The sequence below is a fragment of the Xiphophorus couchianus genome, chromosome 2, assembly GCF_001444195.1.
Source record: "Xiphophorus couchianus chromosome 2, X_couchianus-1.0, whole genome shotgun sequence".
Lineage (NCBI taxonomy): Eukaryota > Metazoa > Chordata > Actinopteri > Cyprinodontiformes > Poeciliidae > Xiphophorus > Xiphophorus couchianus.
Genome location: NC_040229.1, coordinates 26,098,088 through 26,124,246, shown reverse-complemented (window position 1 = coordinate 26,124,246; position 26,159 = coordinate 26,098,088). Strand labels below are relative to the sequence as shown.

The following is a 26,159-nucleotide window of genomic DNA, read 5'->3' as shown; positions in this document are numbered from 1 at the left end:
ATGAAATCAACTGAAAATAATTATATACAATTTTTATGGCATATTTGTATAGTCTACATCACTAAATGTGTTTATTTGTCACATGTTTTACTCTTTTTTTAAAAAAAAAAGTTAAATAATTTATTGTTATTTCCAGGTGAGTACATCACTGGAAAGCCATTAACAATCTGCGGTTTCACTTTCTGATGTAAAGATACCATTCTGACGTCTTTAGTCAGACAAGTCTTTTTAAAGTTCCGAGGAGCTGGATCTCTCTGTTAATTAAAAATGCAAACAAAAAGTTAAGAAAACTATCAATGATCACTTCACTGCACCTGATGTATTTGCGGCCTTAAGAAGAATTGCCAAAAAAAAAAAAAAAAAAAAACAAGCAGCAAGTTGCTTTCACATAGCTATATTCATACAGTTCAATCTGCTTAGTAAATCCTGCTCAGAAATAAAGTAAATGTCCGGTGCAAAGCTGTTGCCAAAAAAACAAAAAACAAAACAAGGAGATTGCGCCGCCTCCCTACTTCCCTCCGTGCACGAAAGGTGTCAGAAGCGCCAATTTCTCCGTGCGGATATAGAAACAGACTGAATCTGACTGGAATCCTCCTTTCTTGGCTCGTAACGTTTTGTTTTTTCCCCCCTGTTTTCCGGGCGGGGCGAGCAGCTGTCCAGGGCCGAGGAGAAGATGAACGGGCTGGACGGCTGCTATTGTGAGAGAACCTGCAGCGTCAAGGGGGTCGTCTACAGGGAGGACGAGGGCTGGACAGATGGCTGCAGGAACTGCACGTGCACGGTGGGCCTTCACACTTTGACGTGTGTGCGCGTGAGGGAGAGAGAGAAAGGCTACAATTTCATCTCCCCGTGTGTAAAAGAATGAATATAATCAAAAATTATTTGCTTATTACGGCCGCTTGTTATGTTTACGAATGTCTGAGTGAGTAATCAAATAAGCACTGTAATTATGTGCGAGAGCATGAGGTTTGTGTGTGTGGGAACATGCATTTTTAATCATGTCTGTATTGCTGGTGTCTGAGCACACGGCTCAGTTATCCATATGTGACGCACACATGTTCACTGCTATAATTGTACGAGTTAGCTTTTTACGTTTATGTTTGATTGAGTTCGCAAATGTCGAGCTGGATAGACGATTGGATGTTGAATTGCAGCAAATTGCTGTCATCATTTTTTTTTTTTTTTTTAGGACATTATGAGATTTTCTAACCCCAGAGAAATAAAACGGCTTCCCATGGTGCTCCACGCTGAACACAAACAACTCCGCTTTGGATTATTATACTCCCAGGCATTTACTTTGCCATATAAAAAGTGTAAAGAATTATAAATGACTGGAGATATTGGGCCGGTTCCGCATCAGCGAGCAGATTTCACCGTTTGTCAGTGCGCTCAGTTTTGAAACATGACTGTCACCGAGGAGCTGCTGAACTGCTCGATCCAGCCAATCAGATACCTTCACGCACCGCTGGCCAACATGCAATGAGAGAGAAAAGAAACCAGAGGAAAGAAATCACATATCTCTTAATGTGCTGCACCTAATTGCTCCTGACAGATGATAATTACCATCCGGGATTTGTTCAACCCACTCAGCCAATGGAATAGCTACATTCGTTATAGGGACGCTGTTTTTGCCGTTACCCGGCTGCAATTAAGGAATTAGATGGGATGCGCTCCTTACCTTATGTGCAGCAATTAGATGTGACCTTTAAAATTCAAAGGTGAGGCATTAAGATGTTATCAATTATGTGGATCAGGTTCATAGATGTTGCTGTCACAGAGCTCTCAGCCGTGAAAACGATGTTAATTACCGTACAGGCACAGCAGCCAGAAAGTAGACGCCACCGGAATGTGTTGCATGGGCTGAGAAAATATGGCTTTCACAAACCATTTATTTATTTTTTTAAACTACAGTGTGCATATCGTGCTGAACTCTGGTGTTCAAAAGAATCAAGGGTTCAGGCTTTGTTGTAAAACTTTAAAATGGCTGTCCTACTTTATTCCATTGCTAATCCAACAATAGGAGCCAGTTCTTTACTGGTCCTGTACAATAACTGGGTTTGAGAACCAGCTTGGAGACCCACCCTTACGTCACTTAAAATGTCTCATCAGGCAATTCAATCTGGAGAGACTCAGACGGAAAAAACAGCGATTAAAAAGGTTTATTGACATGCATGAATTTAAAGTTCTTTGGCGCTCGGGCCCCGGCTGAGGACATTGAGCTGTGAATTGCGATAAGCTCGGATGAGCATTCCCGATGTAGGTTAGGAATGTCATCCCCCGGGACCCGACACTGGTGGTGGAGGTCGGTGAAGGATGGGAGCCTGAAGAGTGGAGGTGGAGAAGGGGTGGAGGAGGGTTGAGCGCAGCTGGAAAGCGGAAGATGCCATGGATGGAGGTCCTTATCAACTGGGCCTTGGTCGGTGATTGGACGTGACGTGGCTTGGTCCAGCGTTGATAGGTCGGAGGTGATGAGCGGGACGCGCCGATTGGATGATGCGGGTGGGGCTAAAGAGTCTTCCAGTTTGAATTTGTGCCTAGGCTTCATATGTTTGATCCTCTCTCTGTTATATGCTGATCTTTATGTGGAGGACTCCATCGCAGTGGAGCAGTTTAACAACCCATTTCACATTATCTCTGTATTCCTGCTAAGAGATGTTCAAATACCAATTTATTTAGGTTAGTTAAAACAGCAGGCGGCGTTTGTGAACGCCACTGCAGACCTGGTTTAAGGATGTGTGGGATTCATCAAAGCAACCAGGTTGTTTTGAATTACTCATGCTGTTCTTATGAATGGGTTTGGGAATAGCATTGTGCAGCTGTTTGCAAGCCATTAACCCACATGTATCAAAATAACTCATGGAAAATAGGAAGCTGTGAGCTCTTGTAATTCCAGTGCAATTACAAGACTAAAATGCGACTAAAGACATCTGTATATATAGAGAATTTGATATCAAATTTATCAAAATTTGATATTTTGCTAATGTTAAAGTTGAGCAGTTTTACCTCAAATCTGGTCGATTAAAGTGAGCAAAGTTGTTGTAAGCGCAGCAACTTCTTGATTGGTTAGAACCCTCCTCCGGCTCCTTGATGCCGTCAGTTCCTTCCTCACTTCAGAGTTGGTTCTAAGTTGATAATATTTTCACTTTTTGCCACATTTCACCAAAACCTTCACTGTGTTTTATCGGGATCTTATGTGGAAAAGGTCAGCACAAAGTAGTTCATAATTGTGAAGTAGGCAAAGTAATTGCTATCTCGTTCTAAGAACTTTTCACACACTGCAAAAACATAGAATCATACTAAATATTTTTGGTCTGGTTTCTAGAGCAATTATCTTGATACACTTGAAATAAGACTTATAAGTAACTTTCCAGAGAAATACGGGAACTAGTATTAGGTTAATAAATCCTTAATATTGATGAAAAAGTTCTTGTTATTTCACTTCTGGCAGATTATTATTAGTGAAATAATCTGCCAGTGGAACAAGATCAAGTTCAATTTGGAGTTGAAATGTCTTGTTCAACTGGCACTTATTGCTACGGTAGTACTTTTTCATCATTATTATTAGCTTGAACCAATCTCCTATTTGTTGCTGAAAAGTCACTTGGTTTTGTCCTATTTCAAGTGCACTAAGATACTTTCACTAGAACCAAAAATACTTGGCAACATTTGATGTTTTTGTGATGTTAAATAAAAACCCTGTGCATTGATGTAATTTACTTTTCATTTAATAAACTTAAATGAAATCTGTACTAATTTCCCCCAGAAGTCAGTTAGAGTTCAACTTTTTGTAATTTAATCAATAAAAGGCTCCTTTGCTTGGTTTGTAGCTAGCTACAACACACATATGGAAGAAGGTTCTCTCTTCAAGCGAAGTCAAACCAAAAGCCACGAGTTGAATATTTTTGCTCACATTCAAAACGTTATGTGTGGGCAAAGAGTAACGTTGCACATCACCCTGTAGCAACCATCCGTACGGTGAGATATGGTAGTGGCAGCATCATTCTGTTAGGATGCTCTTCCACAGCAGGAACAAGGAAGCAGCTTGGAGAGGATGCAACCAGGCAGGGTTTGCACACTTGTGCGCAGCGGCGTATATTTTAAGTTTTTTAAAGTCTTTTAAGTTATTTTAAGTCGACACGGAGAGGGTGACGGGGGCTGTGGTTGTTTGGTCACTGTTCAAACAACCTGATTTTTGTGTCTCCTGCAGAACGGCACGGTGCAATGCGAGGCCATCTCCTGCCCTCCCCCTCAGTGCCCGGCAGGCACGGCTCCTGCCTACGTGAAGGGAGCCTGCTGCAAGGAGTGCCTGCGTAAGTGGAGTACTCTTAACCTCTGCACCTTCCTACACTTACGAAAGCATGGACGTTATAGCTCAGGCACACACGCACGCACACTCTCCAGATCAGAGCGGCGCAACCTCCACAAGCAGATCCAGAGAGCAAACATAACGCCTCCGCCAGGGCTGCCTGACAATTGACCGGGGCTCCGCCGTGTTGCTAAGCTACATCCTAACACGTCCCTCGAGATGAGTCCGTCCTTTTGGCATATACACGGACCAATCAATTATTCACAAGCTGGCTTCAAAACACAGATGGCCAGCAGTCACATAGACGTGAGCCAGTGAATCTGGGATTGCTGCGTGCGATGAAAAGTACTTCCTATTTGGGGTGTGACACGCAGCCGCTTTGAGAAAAGTGAAGAGGAGCGAAGTGTTAAATGTTAAAGGCCCAAAATGAGGCGCACGCTTGGCAGCGTCTCCGTAAATGTCCATTTTTTAACTTTTAGCGCTCATGCGTTCTGGCTGGGGGGATAAATAATTCTGTTTCATCACGTTGCTACAAAGAGGGTCGGGGTTTTTATTTTTTTTCCAAAAGTCTTTGAGCTGAGCAATGAACTCTTATTAGCCTCTTCACAGCAGCAGTCTGCATCTCATATTCTCTCAATTCCACCCTCATTACAAATGGATTTCAGTGGATATTATCCTTTCACACCATGGAATAGTTTTTCTAAATAAAAAAAATAAATGTCTTTGAAAAATGGTAGAAAAAAAACTGCCAGTGTCTGGATCAATGTCCAGCTTACATGTTGTTTATACAGTCTAATCACCTTACTCTGAGGTTTGTAATTACTCATAGTCTAATTCTTTGCCCTACAAATAAGATCAGACATCATATAAAAATACAATAATACAGAATGTATGGTTGCATAGTATTTCTTTGCAGATTTGACTTCACACGTAGTGCCAGCCGACTTCCTTTCAGAGCTCGCTCCTCACTAACTCCCACGTTCTTCTGCTGTTGCTCTCCGGCTTCGTTTGCATGCGTGACATAAGACGAGGTTCAGCTCTGTCAGAAAAAGAAACCGTTAGTCTCAGGGAAGAATAGGCGATACTACCTTAACATTTTTTATCTCATTGAGCGGCATTTCACAACAGTTGCAACCCATCACATTTTAAAATGTCCAAACAGCAAATATAAGATTTTTGGTAAACTAATTAAAGTTTATCGTTAATTTGGCTAGATGCGTAACTCTCATCACAAGGTGTCAACATGTCTTTAAAGTCTTAAATTTGTGTGGCAAAAATTAAGGCCTTAAGATGTCTTAAATTCCTGAATGAAAATGTAAGCTGGCCTTAAATTTGTTAATAGTAGGTCTTAAATTCTGCTATGGTAGGACTACTTGATGTAGTTTGTTTTTTTTCTCACGGGACTTTTCTGTCAGACAAACGTTTGAGTCGCACGCAGACATCTTCATTGCATTCTGTGCATTTTGTGAGGTGGTTGAGGTAGCTCTTACTAGCTTCTAATATACATTTGCCATAGCTAGCTAGCTTTTTGCCTCTGTCATGGGCAAGTATAAATTTGGCTGGACAACATAAATTTTTGCCACTGGCTGACTGATTCTGCCAACCCATACAAGACTAAATGCAGAAAATAAACAAAAACTTTTAACCTGACCACTATGAGGCATTAAGAGAGCGATATGCAGTGTGAGAAGCATAAAGCTGAGTTCACAGTTATTGGTATGCCTGATTGTAATCCAGGAAGTTCCATTACCTATATACCTATATTTACTCTTTTATGGTCTTAAACTTGATTCATGATGGCATTAAAAACGTTTTGTTTTTTTTTTCTTAAATTTGACTTGCTCAAACCTTTAGATACCCTGTATGCCAGTGGCAAGCTTAACTCTGCCTATTCCAGGGTTTGTTAAATGAAAACCCTTGTAGTGCTGTGAAGAAGTATTTGCTCCCTGTCGTATTTGTTCTGTTTGCTTTTTTATATCCACCTTAAAATCACCTTACACATTTTAATACCTAACAAAGTTAACCTGAGAGAAAAAAAACAAAAAGCAGTTTTCAGATGATGAGCTCATTTGTTATGGTGAAAAAGCAACCTGAAACTACCTGGCTGTCTGAAAAAGTGATTTTCCCCCTTTGTCTTGGAAAGCTGAGTTCAATCCTTGACTGATGCCAGATCTTTAGGAACAAGACATCACTTAAACAGAACGACACGGATTGGGCTGAAAGCAACAAATGTCCTGATGTAAAGAAATCCGTGAACAGATGAGAAACAAAGCCATTGACATCTGTCGGTGGGGAAAGGATTACAAAGCCATTTCTAAGTGATTGGAACAAAGTAAACCACTTTGGCAGCCATTACTCATTGCCAATATTACTCCAAGACCACACAGACAACTACAGGAGCTCACGAAAGAAAATCACTACAAAACACTAGAGGGTCGGTTTTGTGTTGATTATTCAAAAGCACGAAGCAGACGTGCAAAAATGTTATTCATCAAAGGATTCTAAGGTGAAACCCACTGTTGTTGCTGATCTCCAAGAAGTTTTGGAAAATAGGACTTGAACATTTTGCCGTCTCTCATGGATCCTTAAATTTAGATTTTTATCAGAAAATCTGGCTGGTAGTTTTTGACTACAAGTCTGAGCATACTCAAGTTATAAAGCAGGACAATAATCCAAAACATCAATATTATTATCAATAAAAATAACAAACACACACAAAAAAAATGAACAAAGTGAAAGTTTTGGAGTGGGCTAGTCAAAGGCTGGGGTAAGTCCTATTGAGATGCTCTGTCGTGACCTTAAACCGGCTAGGGCGACTTGAAAACACTGCCCCTCCCGACAAAAGCAGAAGATGTCTGTCTGTAAGGTGTAGGCTGCTACAGTTTTCAATAAACACAACATATTTAATACCATATTTATATATAAGACAAAATGTAAAGAAAATGTTTCATTTTTTAGCGCTTTGCTTTGAACGTCATAAATTTTAACTACTAGCATTTCAGCTGCTTTCATTTGTCTGAGCACAGTATTCAGGGCAGGTCATATGATATAGACTGGCAAGGTGCTGCAACATCCAATACACTCTCTCTTTCAGAATAAACTTCCTTGTGAAACGTGAAAAGAGAAAAAAGACCACTCAGATTGCTGAATCCTTAGTTGATCAAGATTTAATGTAAATGGCGTGTGATAAGGATTTCCAGGTTCTGCACACAGAAATATTCTTTCAGACATAAAGAAGAAAATACTGTTGCAGAATGTGTCTATTCCTTTGTGGATTTGACTTTACTCGTTCAAGTGGACTTCATTTCAGAACTCGCTTATCACAAACTCCCACACACTTATGCTGCTGCTCTCCAGCTTCCTTTGCGAGAGCGCTACAAGATCAGATTCAGGTCAGAAAGGAAGCCATTAGTCCCGGCTTCTGAGCATCTTGCCTCAGCATCATTTTGGGGGGTTTCAGCACGGTAGACTTTAACCCTAAATCTGTCTGCAGCAAGGTTTCTCTAACATAAACACTTTGCTCTTAAAACCCAACACTCCTGAGCTCACTTATCTCAACCAGGTCCACGCAGCTAATGATGAGGCATGCTGCGGATTTTGAGAGAACAGCGCCACATATTTCTCCTCAACAAAGACATGATTCGTCCTCCAAATTAAAGCCTTATCTCATTTTACTCGGCCTAGCAGGGGAGAGGGTTGCACTTTGCTTGTCTTTTTTCTTTTTCAATTGCCTGCCAAGCACAGCGCTTGAGAAGCCGTCCACCGCTCCGTGATGGTACCCGACCGGTGGTGTCAATCATCCCTGCCCCTCGCATCAACCGGAACCTGTCTGACCCCCAGCGCATCATCAAGCCGGGGCTCTTTCTACCCACGTCGTTGTTTTGCAGCGCCCCCGCCCTCATCGGCCTCTTTCATTATTTAAAACAGATTCTCGTTAAGGCGGCGCCGGGAAGTGCTTTCTCTCTCAACACATTAACTATGTCATCACTTCTTCTCTCGCAGTTCTTAATTGGGTTTAACATGCTTGATTTGGTCTGACTCTCATTTACCTGAGGCTTTAAAAAGCATAAAGGAGCTTCTGATGATAAGAACAGAATGTGTGAGCCATGTTAAACAGCTCTGGCTTCAGTGTTGGGAAATTTGGAGAGAAATGCAAAATGTAAGAAAAAATAAAGCCTAACTTTTCCCTAGTTGTTATTTGTAGTTTCGTTCACCAAACCGATAAGTTAGAATTTTACCAAAAATCAGATTAGGGATTTATTCATGTTAATCCCCAGGAACAAACACAATACTTTTTATCAATTAAAATGTTATTCAACCTCAGGCCTCAGTTTTAAATTGGGGAACTTTGTCCCATCTCAGCTAATTTAACACAAAACAAAATGAATTCAGATATTTCAGTCTTTTGGTGCATAGACTGTATTAGTTCCAGTGGATGTGTTGGATGTGTTGGAGCATTACCTTAAGCTATTTACAGACAAGGCACATATTTTATTCTTTAAGCTGTTTATTTATCCATTTTGACTGTTCCTGTCCAGTTGTGGGGTTAGCGGGAAACTAGCTTTGCTGTTTCTGTTGAGCTCAGATTGTCTTAAAGTTTTGTTTTTTCGGGGGGGGGGGGGGTTTGTTTGCTCTGGTCTATGAAGCAATGAAAACATGCTTGCACAGAATAATTCAAGCTGTTCTTTACCTAAAAAAAACTTAGGTAATGTAACGAAATATCTTGTGCTAGCTCACATCGTCTTGTTGACATGCCGTACGTAGGAAAAAAGGCAGATCGTTATCTTAACTATGGCATCAAAAAATGTGAAGTTGGGCTCTTAAGTCTTTGTTTACTTATAAAGTGCGTCTTCTTCAGGTGGGGTGTGTGTGTGTGTGTTTCTCCCACCAGCTGTCTGCTTGTTCGGTGGAAGAGAGTTGGTGGAGGGAGATCAGAAGGCTGTGCGCGACTCTTCTGGCAGGTGCCTGCTGTTTGAATGTCGGGTAAGTCAAGTCAGCACATACACTCAGAAACACGCGCTGCACCCGGTTTAGTGAAGAGAATTGAATCAAAATCCTCCCCTGAAAGAAAATTGGGCCATAACTCAGGTAGTAGCTCTTACACTATTGATGTCTGTGTCACAGTGTACAGTATGCTGTCTGATTAAATGCTTATTTGATATCTAAAGTGGTCTAGCTTTACAAAATTCGGGCTTACCAAGCTGCTTTTTCTGCTTCAGCTAATTTTGCTGGCCTTCTTTGTCCTTTTCTAAGCACTGCAATGTGCTGCTTCACTTAACTGTGATCTTCTTTCTTTAGCTACAGACATCAGCATTCACTCTAAAGTGAAGTGGAATCCCTCTAAACCCCTCACTGCTCAGAATCTTTACATTTGAACACACCAGAAACATTTACTCAGCCGCATTTAGCTCCTAGAGACACAAAGCAAAGAAAGAAGTCAGAACACTGGGTCACTTGTGTAAAACAAAACAAAACAAAACAAAAAAAGCAGAGTACAAATCTAAAATGACTGGTTTGGTTTATATATTGAACACATTTACACATACCTCCGTTGCTGTTAGTAGTTTTATTATATCCTTCATTAATCCAGGTAAAAGTCTTAATAAATATTAAAATATTGATTTCAAGGGAGAACTGGTCCCTTTTGCACCAAAATATGCTAAAAATCAAGTACAATATTGACAATAGTTCCCACATTCTTATAAGATTTTACCATCTTAGTTTTGGCCATTTGAATAATTTTAATTTTAGTAACTTTTACCCTTTGGAAATATCTTTTCATTTTTCTACGCATTTAGCAAAACGTTAAGTTGGGCAAAGCTGAAGCGAACATCCAAAGTCAACTGGAAAAAATTCAGTGAACCATTGATGTAAGCCAACATCATTGTTTCATTTGAATAAAATTTAAATTTGAAGTTCGATAACTTATCACAAAGGGTATTTGTGTCAAAAATGAAGAACAATTTTAGTTCTCCATATTAGGAGCCCTGAGGATCTCCTTGGATACTGGCAGAAAAGGAGAAAAGGAACCCAACATGATTGGTCCACTTTCTTCAGACTGATAAGTAATGTGAAACCAACATGCAGCAATTGCAGAAAACATCATTTCATTTAGTCTGTTTGCAAAATAAGCGTCAAATGAATCAAACAACAACTAAAAATCAAGTGTGTTAGAAAATAATCAGACCAAGGCAATTTAGCCCAACTGCACATATTCCTTGTGTGTTTTTTAAAAATTGTCTGTCATATATGTGTTGGAAGCTCCCCTACCTTTACCGTGATGAAAAATTGCTCCAAATTCACATATCTACTTCAGCAGTGCTGTGCCTTGCAGTAGATAAGAGGCTCAGCTGAGCTCTGCTGCTCTGCGGTGCATCTGTCATCGACTGTAGCCATTTTCCAAAGCTAGTCATCAGACACAATGTTGACTCAAATTAGTTCTATTAAGTAATTATTCAAAATGTTTAACTTTTGTCCGCCTGCTGCACCAGATGGGTGCATTGCTCACTTTTGGGAGTACTTCACTTGATGGCATTTCACCAGACAGGCTCAATCAATCACAGAAAAGTGATCTGAAGTTTTAATCACCCGTCTGCGCCATGACAAACCAACTGATTCCTGGGATCCAATGAACTGCTGGAATGAGCCGTTCCAGACAGCTGTCTGGCTCGCTTGCTCGCACCCCACCTGGCCAATCTGTAGTCCCCGCAAAAATGACTGGCAGCCCCCCGGCAGATCAAAGAAGTGGGGAAGGGGAGGGCTGTCAGTCAGCCCACCGCTGCAAACTTCTCCAGGCTCCCCCTGACAGCTGCTTGTCATGCCTCTGATCTTCTGTCTGCCTGCTGGCTGAAAAGGATGGCGGAGGTTTTTAGGGTGGTTGGCGAGAAGTACCGCTAGCAAGGAAACTTTTTTGTTGTTGTTGTTGTTTAGGCTTTTTGAGGAAAAGTTTAGCAGAATTTCACACAGGATTACGATGAGATGAGTTCATAAAACATCAGCTTTTACCAGGAGACCATTTTAAGATGAAGCAAAACGTTTGTTTGAGTGAGATGTTTGATTGTTGTCATCCTAGCTATCTCAGAATTTTAATGAGTCCAAATAGGGAAGCTGGCTACAGGCATGCGGGGAAAAGATAACCTCTAATCAGTTTCACACACTGACTAAATGCAGCCTTAATCCAAATGTTTGATTCACCATTTGTTTCCTTTAATAAAGACACACTATTTCTTTTTCTCACCTCCAAAGATAGATTTGGGGGTGGCAGGGGGAGATCTCTGAGAGGCCAATCCATAATTGGACTGTAATGAACGTAGGAGGAAGAGGGAGAGCGGAACATTGGAAAAGGAAACACAATAGATGAATAATTACCTACATAATTATCCTTAGGACCTGAGAAAATGAAGGAGGATAGCAGAGTTCACCCCAGAAGTAGCTCATGGGAATTTTGATGTGCCCTTCACAGGAGCGAAGCATGCATCGAGTCGTCCCCACCGATCCCTGTCCTGAACTCAGCTGCCCGGAGTCGGAGCAAGTCACTTTGAGCAGCAGATGCTGTAAAGTCTGCAGAGGTATTGAAGATTTGTCATGCTGCAAATGTTTTAGCCAGCCCATTATTCTGCAACACTCATTGCACATTATAGAGTATGTCCAGGTGTTACAGATGTGTCTGTGATGCTAACCAGATAGACCAGGAGTTTCATTGTTAAGTGTCGTCTACATTTGTAGGCATGCCTGGGAAAGATGTATTGAAACACCTTTAAAAAAATCCTACATAAAAAAAATTTGGGAACATTTATTTATTAAGGAAAGACTCCCATATCAGAAAATAAGAAAAATCAAAGTCACAATTATAGTATATACACCCTGACAATTACGCTAGAGTTCACACATTTAATCTTTTCCAATATGTCAGTCAACTTTAAATCAGTGAACCACAACTTCCTGTTTACTTCTAGTACAAATATGACATTATGCTGTACAAGGAGCTGGGAAGAGAGGTAAAAAGTCTCCATAGCAGCTATGTGTGTACTACCCTGTTTGTTTGGGATGACAAAAATGCATTTTTTTGGCCACCATCATAAACACAAAAATGTGGAGTTACCTACATTGTTCTCTCTTTAATTGCAATTAAGCTGTGTTCTAGTTTCATTTGGCAAAAATTACCTCATGCCTGTTGATGCAATGAAGCTGTAACTCATCCAGCAAACCTGAGAGGCTTGTTAAAGTGCATTGCACCATGGGATCTTTGAAATGTGAAAGACTCAGCCTCTAAACTAAAGTTTTTGTTAATAAATCTTTGGACTACCCACATGACAGAGATTAAAATCCATCCTCCTTGGATTAGGGTTAGGGTCCTGGGGCCTTAAAGACCCCAGATGTAAATCCTGCAGAAAACCTTTGGAATGAGCTGAAAGACATCAAGATGTCATAAGAGGCGTCCAAGGATTCTTGGTAATTTAGTGAGAGTTTGCAAACAGGAATGTCCAGAGATTCCTCTCTCTGGATGCTGCAGCCTTAAAAAATGTTATAAGAGAAGACTGCTATTGGTCAGATGTAGTGACGTTCGGTGAGGTTCATACCTGGTGAGGCACTGACTAAATCATAATCAGATTTACAAATATAGACCCCCTGCATGCTATTGTTTACATAAGAAAATTTCGCGCATGTAGACAACGCTGGAGGGCAAAAAGACTATTCTTATACATGTCATGCATAGCCGTAGAATAATTCCGTTACCTCAATCAAACTTGGACATGTAGACATTATTAATTTCGTGCTGTGCTGCACAGCAAAGGGAAAAATCGTTACAGTACAACTCAAAGCCACGTCTTTCTCGCTCTCTGTATCAGCGCAGCTACGCGCAGAATCGTTGCTATAGCAACTGACAACAACGCCACAAAAAAAAAAAAAAAACACTTAAATATGTCCCACACAAAGAGCAGAACATTCAGTCTATTGCAGTAATATGGTTTTAGGCTTAATGTTTATTTTGCGATTATTAATAAGTGATTGATGTAGTAAGAGGAGAAAACTATAAACATATCGCTGCACTTGACTCTATGGCTAGCTCGCTGTTACCTTACTTTGCAGTTGTGGAGTCACAATGTCTGGGATCATGAGCGCCCCCTGCCATGAGGCAAGAGAACTGCCTGCCTCACCTCGATTCTGTTCTCTGCCGTTTCTGATCGCTCCTCAGCACAGGAAACACGTTACACACACACAGTTGGTGACAAAAAACACTGTACATTGTATACACAAGCTAAATTATGGAAAATCAGTTCATACAATAAATGTTTTTTTAGCCATTTTATTGGCGACCTACAGACAGGGGGAGGATGCTCTCATCGAGTGGCAGCCAGTGCAGTTAGAGAGAGGTTGATCAATCCCAGGTGAGGCTCAGCTCGCTGCTGCCTCACCGGCTTTGCTTCCCAGCATTTGAATGGGAAAATGCAGAAATTCAGCGATTTTGAAGAAAAAATAATTAGAATTGGTTAAGCTAAATGAAAAATAGATACTTTAGAGTACAAACCACAGGGTGAAAATAGAAATATAAATTATTTTATCATTATATATTATTTTTCCATGATGAGAGGTGAGGCTCTGCCTCACCTGCCTCCCCTGACCGAACGTCACTGATCAGATGTATAAACCATCATTGTGGCAGCAGCGGCTTCATTAAAACGTAGCTTTTACAATTCTTTACCAGGTTTGCAACTAAGTATGGAGGAAGCTATAGATGAAAATACAAATAGCCTAAATATTGCTAAAGGTGCCATCATCAGTCATTTTCTATTAGGTAATGTGTTGTTATCTAATAGAAAATTAGGTAACAATTGAGATATAACATCAGTGTAAAATGTAAATATTAAGGGTTTATATAATCTTTAATATTGATTACTTTTTCTGGTGAAAACTGACATGTAGAAAATACACATTTTTAACATTTTCTTTAGTGTCTAGAGCAACTACTAGTATTTTTGCCTAAATATGCCAGTAAGAGACTCAACAGTTGAAACACCACGAAGCAAAGTATAAATGATCCTGAAACCAAACCTTTCCTCCACCCTCTACTCCTGTCTCCTCTGTGTGTTTCAACCTTTGTGGATGCGCGCCTGCTGCAGGTCATGACTTCTGCTCAGAGGGCCACGGCTGCATGGAGCACTCCGACTGCGTGAACCTGGAGGCAGGAGACTGCTGCGTCTGTAAGGACGGCTTCCGCCCACTGCGCGATGATAACGCCTACTGTGAAGGTACGACGGGGCTCTGAATAACAACACCCTGACTTTAAGCCGAAGTTAGTTTGCCCTACACAAGAGGGCATTCGGGCTTTCTTTCTTCTGGTTTGTGTTAATGTGCGTGAGTCGCATTCGAAAAGGTCGTATGAATAAAAATAAAAAAAATAGAAGAAAAGAATGCCCTCTGGGAAGAAGGTGGCATTGTGAAACTAATGTTATTTTTACACCCAGATTTACAGAGCAGTCCTGGCTCAAGATAACCCTGTGTATCATCCATGACAGCAGACAAATATAACAGCGTGGGTGACATTGAAATAAGAAGGTGGAAAATTGAAGTGAGTTAGTGAGGAGGACGTGTGTATTGTGGCTTACAAAGTGTTCAAGACACTAAAACTTTTCCTCAATTCCTGATATTGGAGCCAAAAGCTTAGCTGCGTTTTATTTTTAAAGTAGTGTATAATTGTGAGGTGGAAGAAAAATGATTCAAGCAGTTGTAATGTAATGGGTTTGGTGTCTTTACCCTTTTCCACATTCCAAGTAACACATTGTTGCACTAGCAATAATGTGTCACAAATATTAATTTGTGACACTTATTTTTCATCTTGCAGAGATCGCATCATTGTCAGCATAAGCAGTAGTGCATGTTTACTGCATTTGTTTGCTGGTCATATAAAGAATGTACATAAGAAGCAGTTTTGAAGATGAAGTACTTGAAGAATGTAAAAGACTTTAAGTACTTATACGGCCAACAATACAAAGTTATGGAAAGCGTGGAAAAGAGGCGAAGAAGCGTGTGCAAGTACGTTAGGGTGGGTGGAGAGATGTGTCAAGTGTGATGTGTGATGAAAGGGGATTGGCAAGAATGTAAGGAAAGGTGTAGAAGACAGTAGTGAGACCATGATGCAGTAAAGTTCAGAGACGGTACCAAGGAGGAGGCAGAGCTGAATGTCGCAGAGGTCAAGATGTTGAAGTTCTCCTGGAGTGTGACGAGGATGGATAGGATGAGGAACGGGTACATCAGAGGGACAGCTCACAGTAGATGTTTTGGAGATGAAGTCAGAGAGGCCAGAGTGAGATGACTTGGACATGTTCAGGAAAGAAACAGTAGATGGATTTCCATTACAAATGCGTGTAGAACGTTTTTGATCTAATATTGACAAAACACAGTTTGAAAATGGTGCTGTTCCCATTAAATAAGAAACACAATTAAAATCAAATGTGAAGAAGTCTGCTGACCTGAGTTTTTATCAGTCATCAGAGGAGACAGCAGCGCCTCGATCAGGCATTTTGTAATGACAAGCTCCTTATACTTGGGAGCGGCTACTTGTGCAGCTTTTTGGGAAAACTGAAGTTAGCGATTGTACACGGAAACCAGTGCCTACGTATAAGTGCATTGCTGCTGTACACAAACTGGCGGAAAAAAGAAAAAAAGAGTTTCCATTGCAGTTTTGCGAAATACTCAAATTTGAATATGGCTGAGAAATGACCTCATCCGTGCGCAAAATCCTTTTTGGACCAGTTATTTGTAATTCCAATTTGCGCAGTTCTATGGTCAATGAAAACACAGCTTCTAATTAAATCAGCAGAAGGATGAAGAGGTCGAAACCACCAGGCAGGAGCTCCAGAAAGGAGATTTATGGATTTATGGATTTATGGATGCGGTGAAAGAGGACATGAAGTTAGTTGGTGTGAGAGTATGGAAGGCGTAGGACTAAATGATTTGCTGTGACGACTCCTGGAAAGAAAAGCTAAAAGAGAAGAAGAAGAAGGTAGGAATATGCAGCCTTGTATTGTAAAAATTAGACTTTTCTCTGATTGCCTTTTAAATTACCCAGCTGAAAATAATAATAATAACAAAAAAAACACCTCCTATACCCCTTAATGAACAGGTCACTTGCTGTTGATGGCGGGTTCAAATACTCGTGCATAAAACCGAATTCCTCCTCTGTCGCCTTTGCTGAGTCTTACCCGCTACATCATTAAACATAATAACTTTATCACCACGCTCTCCTGCAGTAGAGAATGTAGTAGCTGCTATCCTTGTGTGTCTCGAGCATTAATGAGCGAATGAGGCTTCTTCAAAGTAACTCTCATTCTTCCTCTCCTGACCCTGAGAGCTGCCCTGTCGATACGCAGCCTGCTTGATCTTCTCTTTTCGTGGTGTGTGCTGTTATGGAGCATCTGTTAGCGGGCGAACGTCTCTGCCTATTTTGTTAGCATTTCAGACCCTCCCTGTCGGATCTGCTCTGTCAGCTCTATCAAGAAGAGGCTGGTGCATTAATCAAGCCGTAGAGGGATTTTGCTGCTATCGTGCGGATGCTAAACCTAAGATGCAGTGGTTCGGACGTTCAGCCAATCACATTATTTTACTGATGGGACTATTTTCCCAGGTGGTTAGCTTTAGGGAATCTGCTTGGGCACAAAACTATCTGATGTAAATGTACGGGAAGAAAATCTGTAGGTGTTAGAGTTTTAATCAGACAGAAAATGAACGCATAATTAATCGTAACAGTGCGTAGCCATGGTCGCACTGAAAACATCGTTTACTCTGAGTCAAGATAATTAATATTACCATTAGGTATGTATTCCTTTGAGATAAATGTGATATGTTAATTACAAGAGCTAGTCCAATACATCATTCTTTATAAGTCATTCAGGTTTTCAGATATAGACAAATATATTTGTTTTACATGTTCATTTGTCAGCCCAGACTGACTAAAGAGATATGAATTAATTTTTAGCAGCATATGTGGACTGCAGCCGTGTCTTTTTTGCATTTGGCAACTTTTATGGTTTTGTTAACTGGATGCAGTTGACATCTACGGGTGTGAAATTATTTCAAAGACAACAAGCCATGGTGAGCAAAGCTCAGTAAGTCTAATAACAGACTTACTGAGTCATCGATGCCTCATTCAGGAGGTGAAAGAAGAACCCAGAAAAACATCTAAAACAACTTAGATCTCTCTTATCTGTCACAATAAGCAAATCATGCAAATAGAAATTATTCACTCATTTGAGTAATTGATTTATTATCACTTGTCTCTTTTCTTTCTCTTTCTACCAAAAACTTGAAGACAAAAGTCTTCAGTCTGGTGCATTGGTCTCAACTATCCCTTTTTTTGAAGGTTAATTTTGTTTATAGAGATTTCATAAATTCATTTTTGTCTGCTGTTTCTGTTGCTTTGTTTATTTATTTTGGATATTTAAAATATCTTTCAGTTCCAGTGTTAAATGTTCATTGTAATTTAAAGTTTACTGATCTTTGAGTAAAGGGAGAAGGACCTCGCTGCAGCAAACAGAAAGAGGCGGGGACGCACCACTGTCAGTCTCATACCTTATTTGGAAATGGGACCATTGCACTCCGGAAGTGAAGGGGGCGCTATTTCTTATATTATTCCCGATCTCCCGTTTTTATTTTCTTTTGATATCTGTGATATATCTTCACCTTTAGGAAGAAGTTGAACTCTCGGCATGTCTTTGAACTTGTCTCTTTTATTTACTTCAGCGCAGCTCACGGTTTTTAACAAATTCTGTAGCTTTCTGTATACTTCTAAATCTGCTTCTTAGTCGGATCTTTTCGGGCTTGCTACCGCCTCTAGAGGCTTGGGGGTGGTAACACAACTAATATAATTACATTACTAAATCAGAATAGCACAAAGTCTTTATTATTTGCTATTAATTTCGGCATTAGTGGCACCGTAAAAGATAAATTATTAAATACCATATTTTTTCCTTTCCTTTTTCATTTCCATATTTTTTCATTTCCTTAATGTAGAGCTAATTAAATGACACATTGTTATTGTAACATCTATGTGTCCTATTGTAAACTGACACAATATTTCTGAAAATAAGGGATCAGACAATCAGATATTGTGATGCTAATATGTTGGTTTTTAGCTGAATGAGGTTTTAGAGTGAGCTAATCAAAATCCGGATGTAAATCTAAGTAGGAGACTGTTCTGATCTAAGACAGACTTCTAATGCTCTCTGTGGTTAGCTGGTGTCTCAAGCCTTGGCTCTGTAATACTTTCCAGACTGAGAGTTGTTAAGGGAGGGAGTTATGTATTTACTTGATTGTGCTAAGAAATGGATTTATGTGCAAGGAAAATACATAAAATATGTATTTTTATTTTATGTATTTTCCATGCACATAAATCCATTTCTTAGCACAATCAAGTAACTCTGTAACCTTTAGTTGTTATAAAAATGCTAGGTATATCAAAAGGAACTTAAAGGAAATTGGACTTTGCATCATAGCCGAATCTTTTTAAGAACGTCCTTTCCAACACTCTCCCTTCAGCATATCATCACAACAGTGCTTCGCCACAATGCTGTTTACAACCGATTTTAGGATTGTTGTAGTTTGTATTAGGAGCTCAGCAGATGTGCAGTTCCACCAGGTGATTGCTAATTGTCGCTACCGCTAGTCTGGAGGAGCTCGGCTGGAGACTGCAGCTCCAAGGAGCTGCTTTGGGGGAATAGGCAGCACATTGTATGAGCAGGTTTTAAGGCATCCCTGAATGAATTCCTCGAACATGTATGAATGTATCAAAGCAACACTCCAGTGATGTTTTTGATAACGGAAAACATTATAGCATGATATAAAGCTCCAAAAAGTTGATTTTGCATAATATCTCCCACCTCCTTTAAAACATGGGTTCTATTGTGCTCTTGAATTTCTTTAGATTGTGGCAGGATCTGGTGCTTTTTTCTACTGGTCTGGTAGTAATCAGGCCTCAGTCTGGCTAAAACATTTAAATACTGTCCAAATACTGGTTAATCTTGACTAATTCATCAAGGGGAAGATTACTTTTTTCACAAAGAACTAACCTGTTTTGGATAGCTCCCCCCCCCCCAATAGGTGCATTCATCTGTTGTACTTATTCAGGGTGAATTTGTCCAATATCAAAATTTGTTCAATTATCTATTAATATGTATACGTGTGAAAATAGAAAAATCTGTAAGCAGGTAAATGACTTTTCACAGCACCGTATTTGTTTGAAAAACACCTGATTCAGTGTATCTGTGTTTGTTTGTGTCTTCTTCATCTGGAGGTTTCTTTCTGCTAAAGGGAACTTGCTCTTCTTCTCTTGTTGCTAAAGGCTTGTTACAGATGAAAGCGAGTAGTAAAGTGAAGATTCAGTAATGTTTTCTTTTTTTATACAATCACTTGATTCTGCCTGATTTGAGTTATATTGGAATAAATTGGGTTGAATCAAAAGGATTTTGAGTGAACTGGGTTTTGTGCTATATAAATAAACTTAGCTTGAGAACGTCGTATCAGAAAAGGCAGTCTCATTTGTTACATGCCCAGTAGATCTCTCCAAATCCACTGAAAGCCCTCAGAAAATGTGCATGTTTTCTTTTTCCTTTCATTCCTGCCTTTCCTTGAACATTTTTCCGTGGTTCCTTGTTGTTGAAATAAGGACGGAGGAGCCCGTCTCATTACCTGTGGGAAAGTAAGTACGAGCAAGTAGACCTGTGCCTCCAACATCAACACTTCAGATCCGGACTATTCATCTCAAGAGAAGCCTGGCTGCCTCTACAAAATTGGATTGCAGTGTTTGTGGTGAGGCTATGCATCAGAGACTTCACAGAGAATCCTGAAATTGACTCAATTTGCTGATGGAGTTCTTTCAAAAGCAATTGATTTTTTTTTGTCTCTCTCTGTAACTCACTTGCTCAATGATGGGGTGTGTGTGTCCTGTGAGGAGAATAAAAGGTGTCTTGTCAAAATCATTGAGAATCCTGCAGTTTGGAAGAGCAAAATGCTTCTTCTGCTGTAATTGATAAACTGTTTTGTGGCTGCAAGAGATACACAAAAAGATGAGTAATATGGTCTGCTTTCAATGCTGGAGTTGCAGCGATGGCGATGTCTGCGAGATGAGCCCGAAAGGTCCAACTCGGAGGCAATTATCAGTATCGCACGGTGCGGTGCAGAGATATTACGGAGCAGTAAGACAAAGAAGGCACCCGGATGATCGTGTTTTATGTACACACGCAAACACGCGCGCTCACAACTCCGTCAGATGGGAACACAATCATCACAGAAAGCCGAGACAGATACTATCTCTTTAAAACCTTCCTGGGTCAGAGATGTGCTCAAAATAGCTGATGAGATCACTTCTGTGTAAATTTTTCATAGACACAGCAGTAGGGAACACTCAGGGGGATACTGGCCCTGCCTTTGTGTAGCTCTGTGCATGTGCGTGTGTGTGTGTGTGTGCAGGTGCACGTTTGTGTTCTCGTACTGCAAAAAAGAGCCCGCTTTTTCCGCTCCATACCATTTCATTTTGAGGATGCAGTTAGACCGAAGGCTTATTCTGCGAGCGTTTGGGACAAAATTAGGCAGGGAAGCGAGCAGCAGAGAAGTGACAGACTGTGTGATTGTTTGTAAATTGAACCATCAGTGTGGTTCAACGTGTTGAGATAATACCATTATTCATCTCCGCATTGTTGAGGACCGCGAGCGGAGACATCTCCCATTGTTGTTTTGGTTTCGAAATGCCCTACTTTAGAGTATCCCTGTCAGAAATGCTCATAAGTGCCCGCTTGTTTTTACTGCGCTCATGCAGGAAATATGAAATATGAATACAATGCTCTGCAAAATGGATAAAAATGAATTATTTTGATGCACAGCATATTTAGGGTGGGGTATTTTTCAAGGCAAACAGTCATGATATTCGGTGTAAGCAGCATAATGTGCCACACATTGAAATTGAAGTCACAAAAATGCATGTATGCGTTGTAAAATGTCTGATTTTGTAATGCACAAAAAAGCTAGTTTATTAGAGGGGGGGAAAAAAGTCAGAAACTTCAGTAAGCTGGTTGCAAAACTGTATTCATCCTGACTGTGATGAAGAACTTTTTGGTACAATTTCACTTTTCTTAAGTTTGCATCCTTCTTCCACTACAGTGAGTCTGATTAACCTGATTATGGTTGAGCTGTCCTAGCGGAGAAAGGTGATCGACCACTAGTCTTCTACTTTCTCTTATCATAACTATATGCTCCGTCTGTGTCGGCTTAAACATAAAAATACTTTTTTTAAATTATATGAGCGTAAATAAGGATGTAGAGAGTGCAAATAATTAGGCATTCCGATGGGAAAGGTCATAAATACAAACCTAAACCCAGATATCTAGTTCAATAGCAATAACAACTGCGAGGCAGGGAGTTTGTGTTATCACCTGAAAGCCTTGACTGCTTTGTGCACAGTGTGCGGGTCTGTTTGTGTATGTGCAGAGACAAGTCCAATTGCTGCTGTTTTCTTTTAAATGTCACAAGGTGGCAGCAGGTTAATTGGCAGCGTCTGAAGCGCTCAGTTCCCCCTGCAAACCTCAATCACTGCCAGGATGAGTCTGGAGCCGCTGGGCTTCCCACCTGCTAGAGGCCTGACTGGTTGGGTTTTCACCTCTGTGACCCAACTTAAATGTCACCCAACAAAAACACTCTTTCCTTCCTTCGTCTGCACGGTGTCGTCTGCTGCAAATAACCAGCGTCCGACAAATACCACAAGGCTGGTTCTGTTTGTACACTGGATCATTTGTTTTTGCGTTAGGCTCTGGCTCAGCTTTATTTAGTTTAAATATAAACACCTGCAACCCATGTGTAGACCTCTACTCTTTGAGAATGTGGGGTTAGCTTTGGAAATAAACTTTTACCACAGCAGGACCAAAGCTTCAGATGCACCCATCTGTTTCTCTCTGAGTGATACTGATAGTTGGTTTTGTTTGAGATCCGACCTGCCAGTTGAGAGAGGAAAAGATGAGAGAGAAACAAGGCTGGCCCAACGTTTCACAGCCGCTAGCATAATCCATCAACTTTGGTTTCAGAGGTCTGGCAAGAGGAAAGTGAACGACGCCTAACTTTGGTCGTATTAGTATTGTGTTGCACCGCTCTTTTTGAACCTGTTTGGATTTCCAGACCTATGACATACACCAAGTGCAGAAGTTTTAAGTCTGAAAATCACAATTGTAAAAATAAATATAAAGGAAACCTTAAGTCACAGTCCACAAAGGTCGATCAGCCCTGTGTTACTCAGGCTGAGCCGGCTTCTTTTCCTGAGCGTTGTTCTGTCTGTGTCGCCTCAAATGTTACATAGCTTTCCAACAGGTGAGGCTTCTGCGAGAGGAGCCGTCACGGATAAACGATCAGCCAATCAGAACTGGAATTTGTTCTAACTGTGGAGCTAAAATGGCTAGCAAGGAAATTTTACTTTACTAAACCTGGCCTGCCGATTCACAGTATCCATATCGTTGGTGGTTTTATTTAAACAAAGCGGTTAAGAGAAACAGGGTAGAAGTTCACAAATTCTGCTTAGAAAAGTGAGGCATTTATTTTGAGAAAGATACTTCATTTTCATACTTCATAAAAGCCAGCTGGCCTCCTGAGGTGGGCAGAAGGACAAAGAGTATTAACTCAAAGGTCACAATTGAAAGATTAGTTCTCCATATAATAAGTAAATTTATGAATATATAGGTTCTGGCTATTGTTGTTGCGCGACACCCCCCCCCCCCCCCCCCCTCCTTTCTCTACTCTCTCACTCTCGTACTTCCTCTTCTGAGAGGGGAGATGTGCTACCAGCTCTCCTTCTAACGGGTTAATTGAGTTTCCTAAATCTGCTGGGATTTACCCTGTCCAGAACTGAAGTAAACTCTGTTTAAGCTGGTTTCGAGAAACGATTCACCTGATTTTTGACGGCCTACATCCAGGTGTCCCACCCTTCTTCCCCCTGTGAATTAGCCAGACTGAGCAGCCTGCAGCCAACTAGTTTCACAGAGCACACCTGTTAACGGTCGCTCGTTCTCTATTTTACAACTTGCTCTTGTTATTGAACCAGGTAGGTTTTAGTGACTCGGGCGAGTCCCAAGGATGATGTTTTACATATGGGCTACCAGCAACCTAAAAACATTTTCCACTTTTTCCTCTCCAGAATCAAACATCATAGCTATTTTACAACCATCAAAGAACTTTAAGGTGACTCATTAACTGAATGTCCACAACATCTTTTAGATTTTCTTTATGCTAAATATTTTATTAGTAAGGCATTTTTGCAAGGGTCAGTACAGCTTAATTCAGTAGCAGAAATAATCAAATAAGTAAAATCAATCATCTAGTCTATCTTTGCCTACTGCTGACACTGAGAACTAAAAAAGGGAACCTTTGGCGTTTCGAACCCCAGACCTGGCCTGATGATGAAGAAGGTGCTGCAGCAGGAGGAGGAAGTTGATCGATGAAGGCAGGGATCTCTGTAGGTCTGATGAGCTTCTTCTCTGCATGGATGCTGAGGTCACACAGGACTTGGTGCTGGCAGGAAAAAAGGCACCAGTTCTTCTTCTTTGTCTTTGCCTTTGTCTTTGTCTTCATCTTTGTCTTTGGGGTCTGAACCCAGCTGATGAGAGAAGTGCGATGTGAAGCCACAGGTTGTGGGCCTGACCGGTTGGTCCCCATGTGCAGGACAGTCTCCGGCTCCGTGGCCCCGGCTCTTCTTCAGCTGCAGAGTTCTTTGTCCATCTCGATCTTGGCTCGAAGCTGCCCGGAGGATCCAATGAAAGGTTCCTCTTTTGCACCCACCTTTTATAGGGTTTATCCACCCTTTTTGTGCGTTTGCATTGGCTAATGTCTCAGGGTTGCTCAACCTCCTATGTCCCTTGCCTGCACGACCTTTTCTCTGAAAAGTTTCTGTTGTTCAACAACCTGTTTCCAAATAAGGCGCTGATCATCTCTGCTCTCCTGTTAGTTCCCCTTTTTCCCTTAGCCTTTCACCTTTCACCTACCATCTACCTCCAACATATCAGTGATGTTTAATTACAGTTACACCTTTTACACCATTTCAAGTTCAATGTCAAAATCACATTTATTTTCTTTAGCTTCTCTGATTTAGCATTCATTTATAATTTTATAACCATAACTTATTAATTACTCTTATTATAATCTCAATGTGAGTTATTACAGATGTTTTCTAAAAAGAAACCAAGAATAATCCATGATTCTAATTATTTGATACCAAAGTTAGTTACTTGTTTTTCTTGTAAGTGTTCCCACAAATATAAGTGTAAGTATTATTACAAGTAAACCAATATTAATATAAGTATTTTACTTTGAATCTTATCAAATTACTCAAAATGTTTAGATTTCATTTTTTAAAACTTTCATGCTTTAAAATAGTCTCAGCTATTTTTATAAATCTGCAGGCTGGAAACTTCCTCTTTTTCCAGGAAACCTGCTTTTCCTGTTTAATGACTCTCTCTGACTGACTATGATTTCTTATGATTAGATAGAAAAAAGTTGAATTAAAGCAAAGTTTGCATGAGACAAAAACAACACACACAACTAGATTTATTTTATTGACACTTAAGTCTACTGTTGGGCCTTGATGTCACTTGAGTGATTCATTTTAAAGATAACTTTATTTATTATTACTGTTAAACTTAAATCTCCAGCATGGGGAAGTGGGATGAGCTCGGATTTTCTTGACACTATGTAATGATATTTAAAGCTAGTTAGGAACATACATTGAGGAATGCATTGTCTTAGTCTATTAAAAAGGACATTTGATGTTTCCTGAATGCTTACCCTGTATGTTAATTACAGCAGGTGACGACAAACATCCCAATAAAAGCACAAACAAGTACAGAAGCCCATAAGTAAAATACAATAAAACACAGCGACGGATGAAAGAAAGCAAACATGTCGTTACACATGCAACCCCCCTCAGTGAGATGCCGTCATCAGCCTTCCTAAGAGCTCTGATTGTTGTTTGTGCTCGTCCTTTCCGATTGTTCAGGCCTCCAGCCAGCAGGCCGCGTCAGACAATGACAAGTGATGGATGATGATGCTCCATCGATTGAAACATTTCCCAGATTAATGAGTGGCCTGATGGAAAGCAAAAGCCCATTCGCGCCTGCTGCTCGTAAACAAGGCAGTCGGGATCCTTTGGATTTCCACCCTCCCTCCCCCGGCCGTCTTGTTTGAGTTGGGTTTAAATTGAAGCCTGCTAAGTGGAGGTCTGATGCGATGTTATGCATTGGCACACGCTTTAAAAAATTTGGTGGATGTTAGCGATGAAATATTCAGGAGTGTTTTTAAATTGATTGGCATGTGGATAGAGTGTCTTTAAACACTCTGACAAGTATGATAATAGCTCTTTGTTGCAATTTAACCAACAAACGCAACCCCGTTCCCACGTCAACGTTCCCATATTTAATCCTCATTGTTCTGTATCAGGTGGAGGCCATTTAACTGTTTTCAAAAGTCCCAGTGTTTTTCTCTGCTATGTAGAAAACTGCACACTCTGCTCTTGTTTCTGTTTAATGGGATTCCCTTTGTCACAATTGGCTGCTGCTCAGGTCCAACAAACACGATGTTAAGCATCTGTGCACAGTTGCCAAGTTGAAAACATGTGTATTTAAATCTGTTGCGCTGGAATTGTCTGACGTTTAAACATGGAAAAGGAGTAGAATATTTAAAAAAATTATTTGTATATCCAGGCTTTATTCCTTATCCAATTTTCTAAGTTTCCCGTCCATCCGTCCCAGAATCCTGTTGGCTCGTGTTTTGGCGATTGTTCAGAAAAAGACACTATGAGCTACTTTATTTCTTTTACACAGACACCTGT

General features: G+C 40.5%; 1 protein-coding gene across 1 annotated transcript in view; it reads left to right on the top strand.

Moving 5' to 3' along the window:
- Positions 1 to 26,159, top strand: part of nell2a (neural EGFL like 2a) — a 105,580-nt gene that overhangs the window by 22,457 nt on the left and 56,964 nt on the right. Inside the window, exons 8-12 of the mRNA XM_028044393.1 lie at positions 653 to 781; positions 4,208 to 4,310; positions 9,198 to 9,289; positions 11,769 to 11,874; positions 14,428 to 14,556. Of these exons, the coding sequence (XP_027900194.1) occupies positions 653 to 781; positions 4,208 to 4,310; positions 9,198 to 9,289; positions 11,769 to 11,874; positions 14,428 to 14,556 (559 nt within the window). The remainder of the gene's footprint in view (positions 1 to 652; positions 782 to 4,207; positions 4,311 to 9,197; positions 9,290 to 11,768; positions 11,875 to 14,427; positions 14,557 to 26,159) is intronic.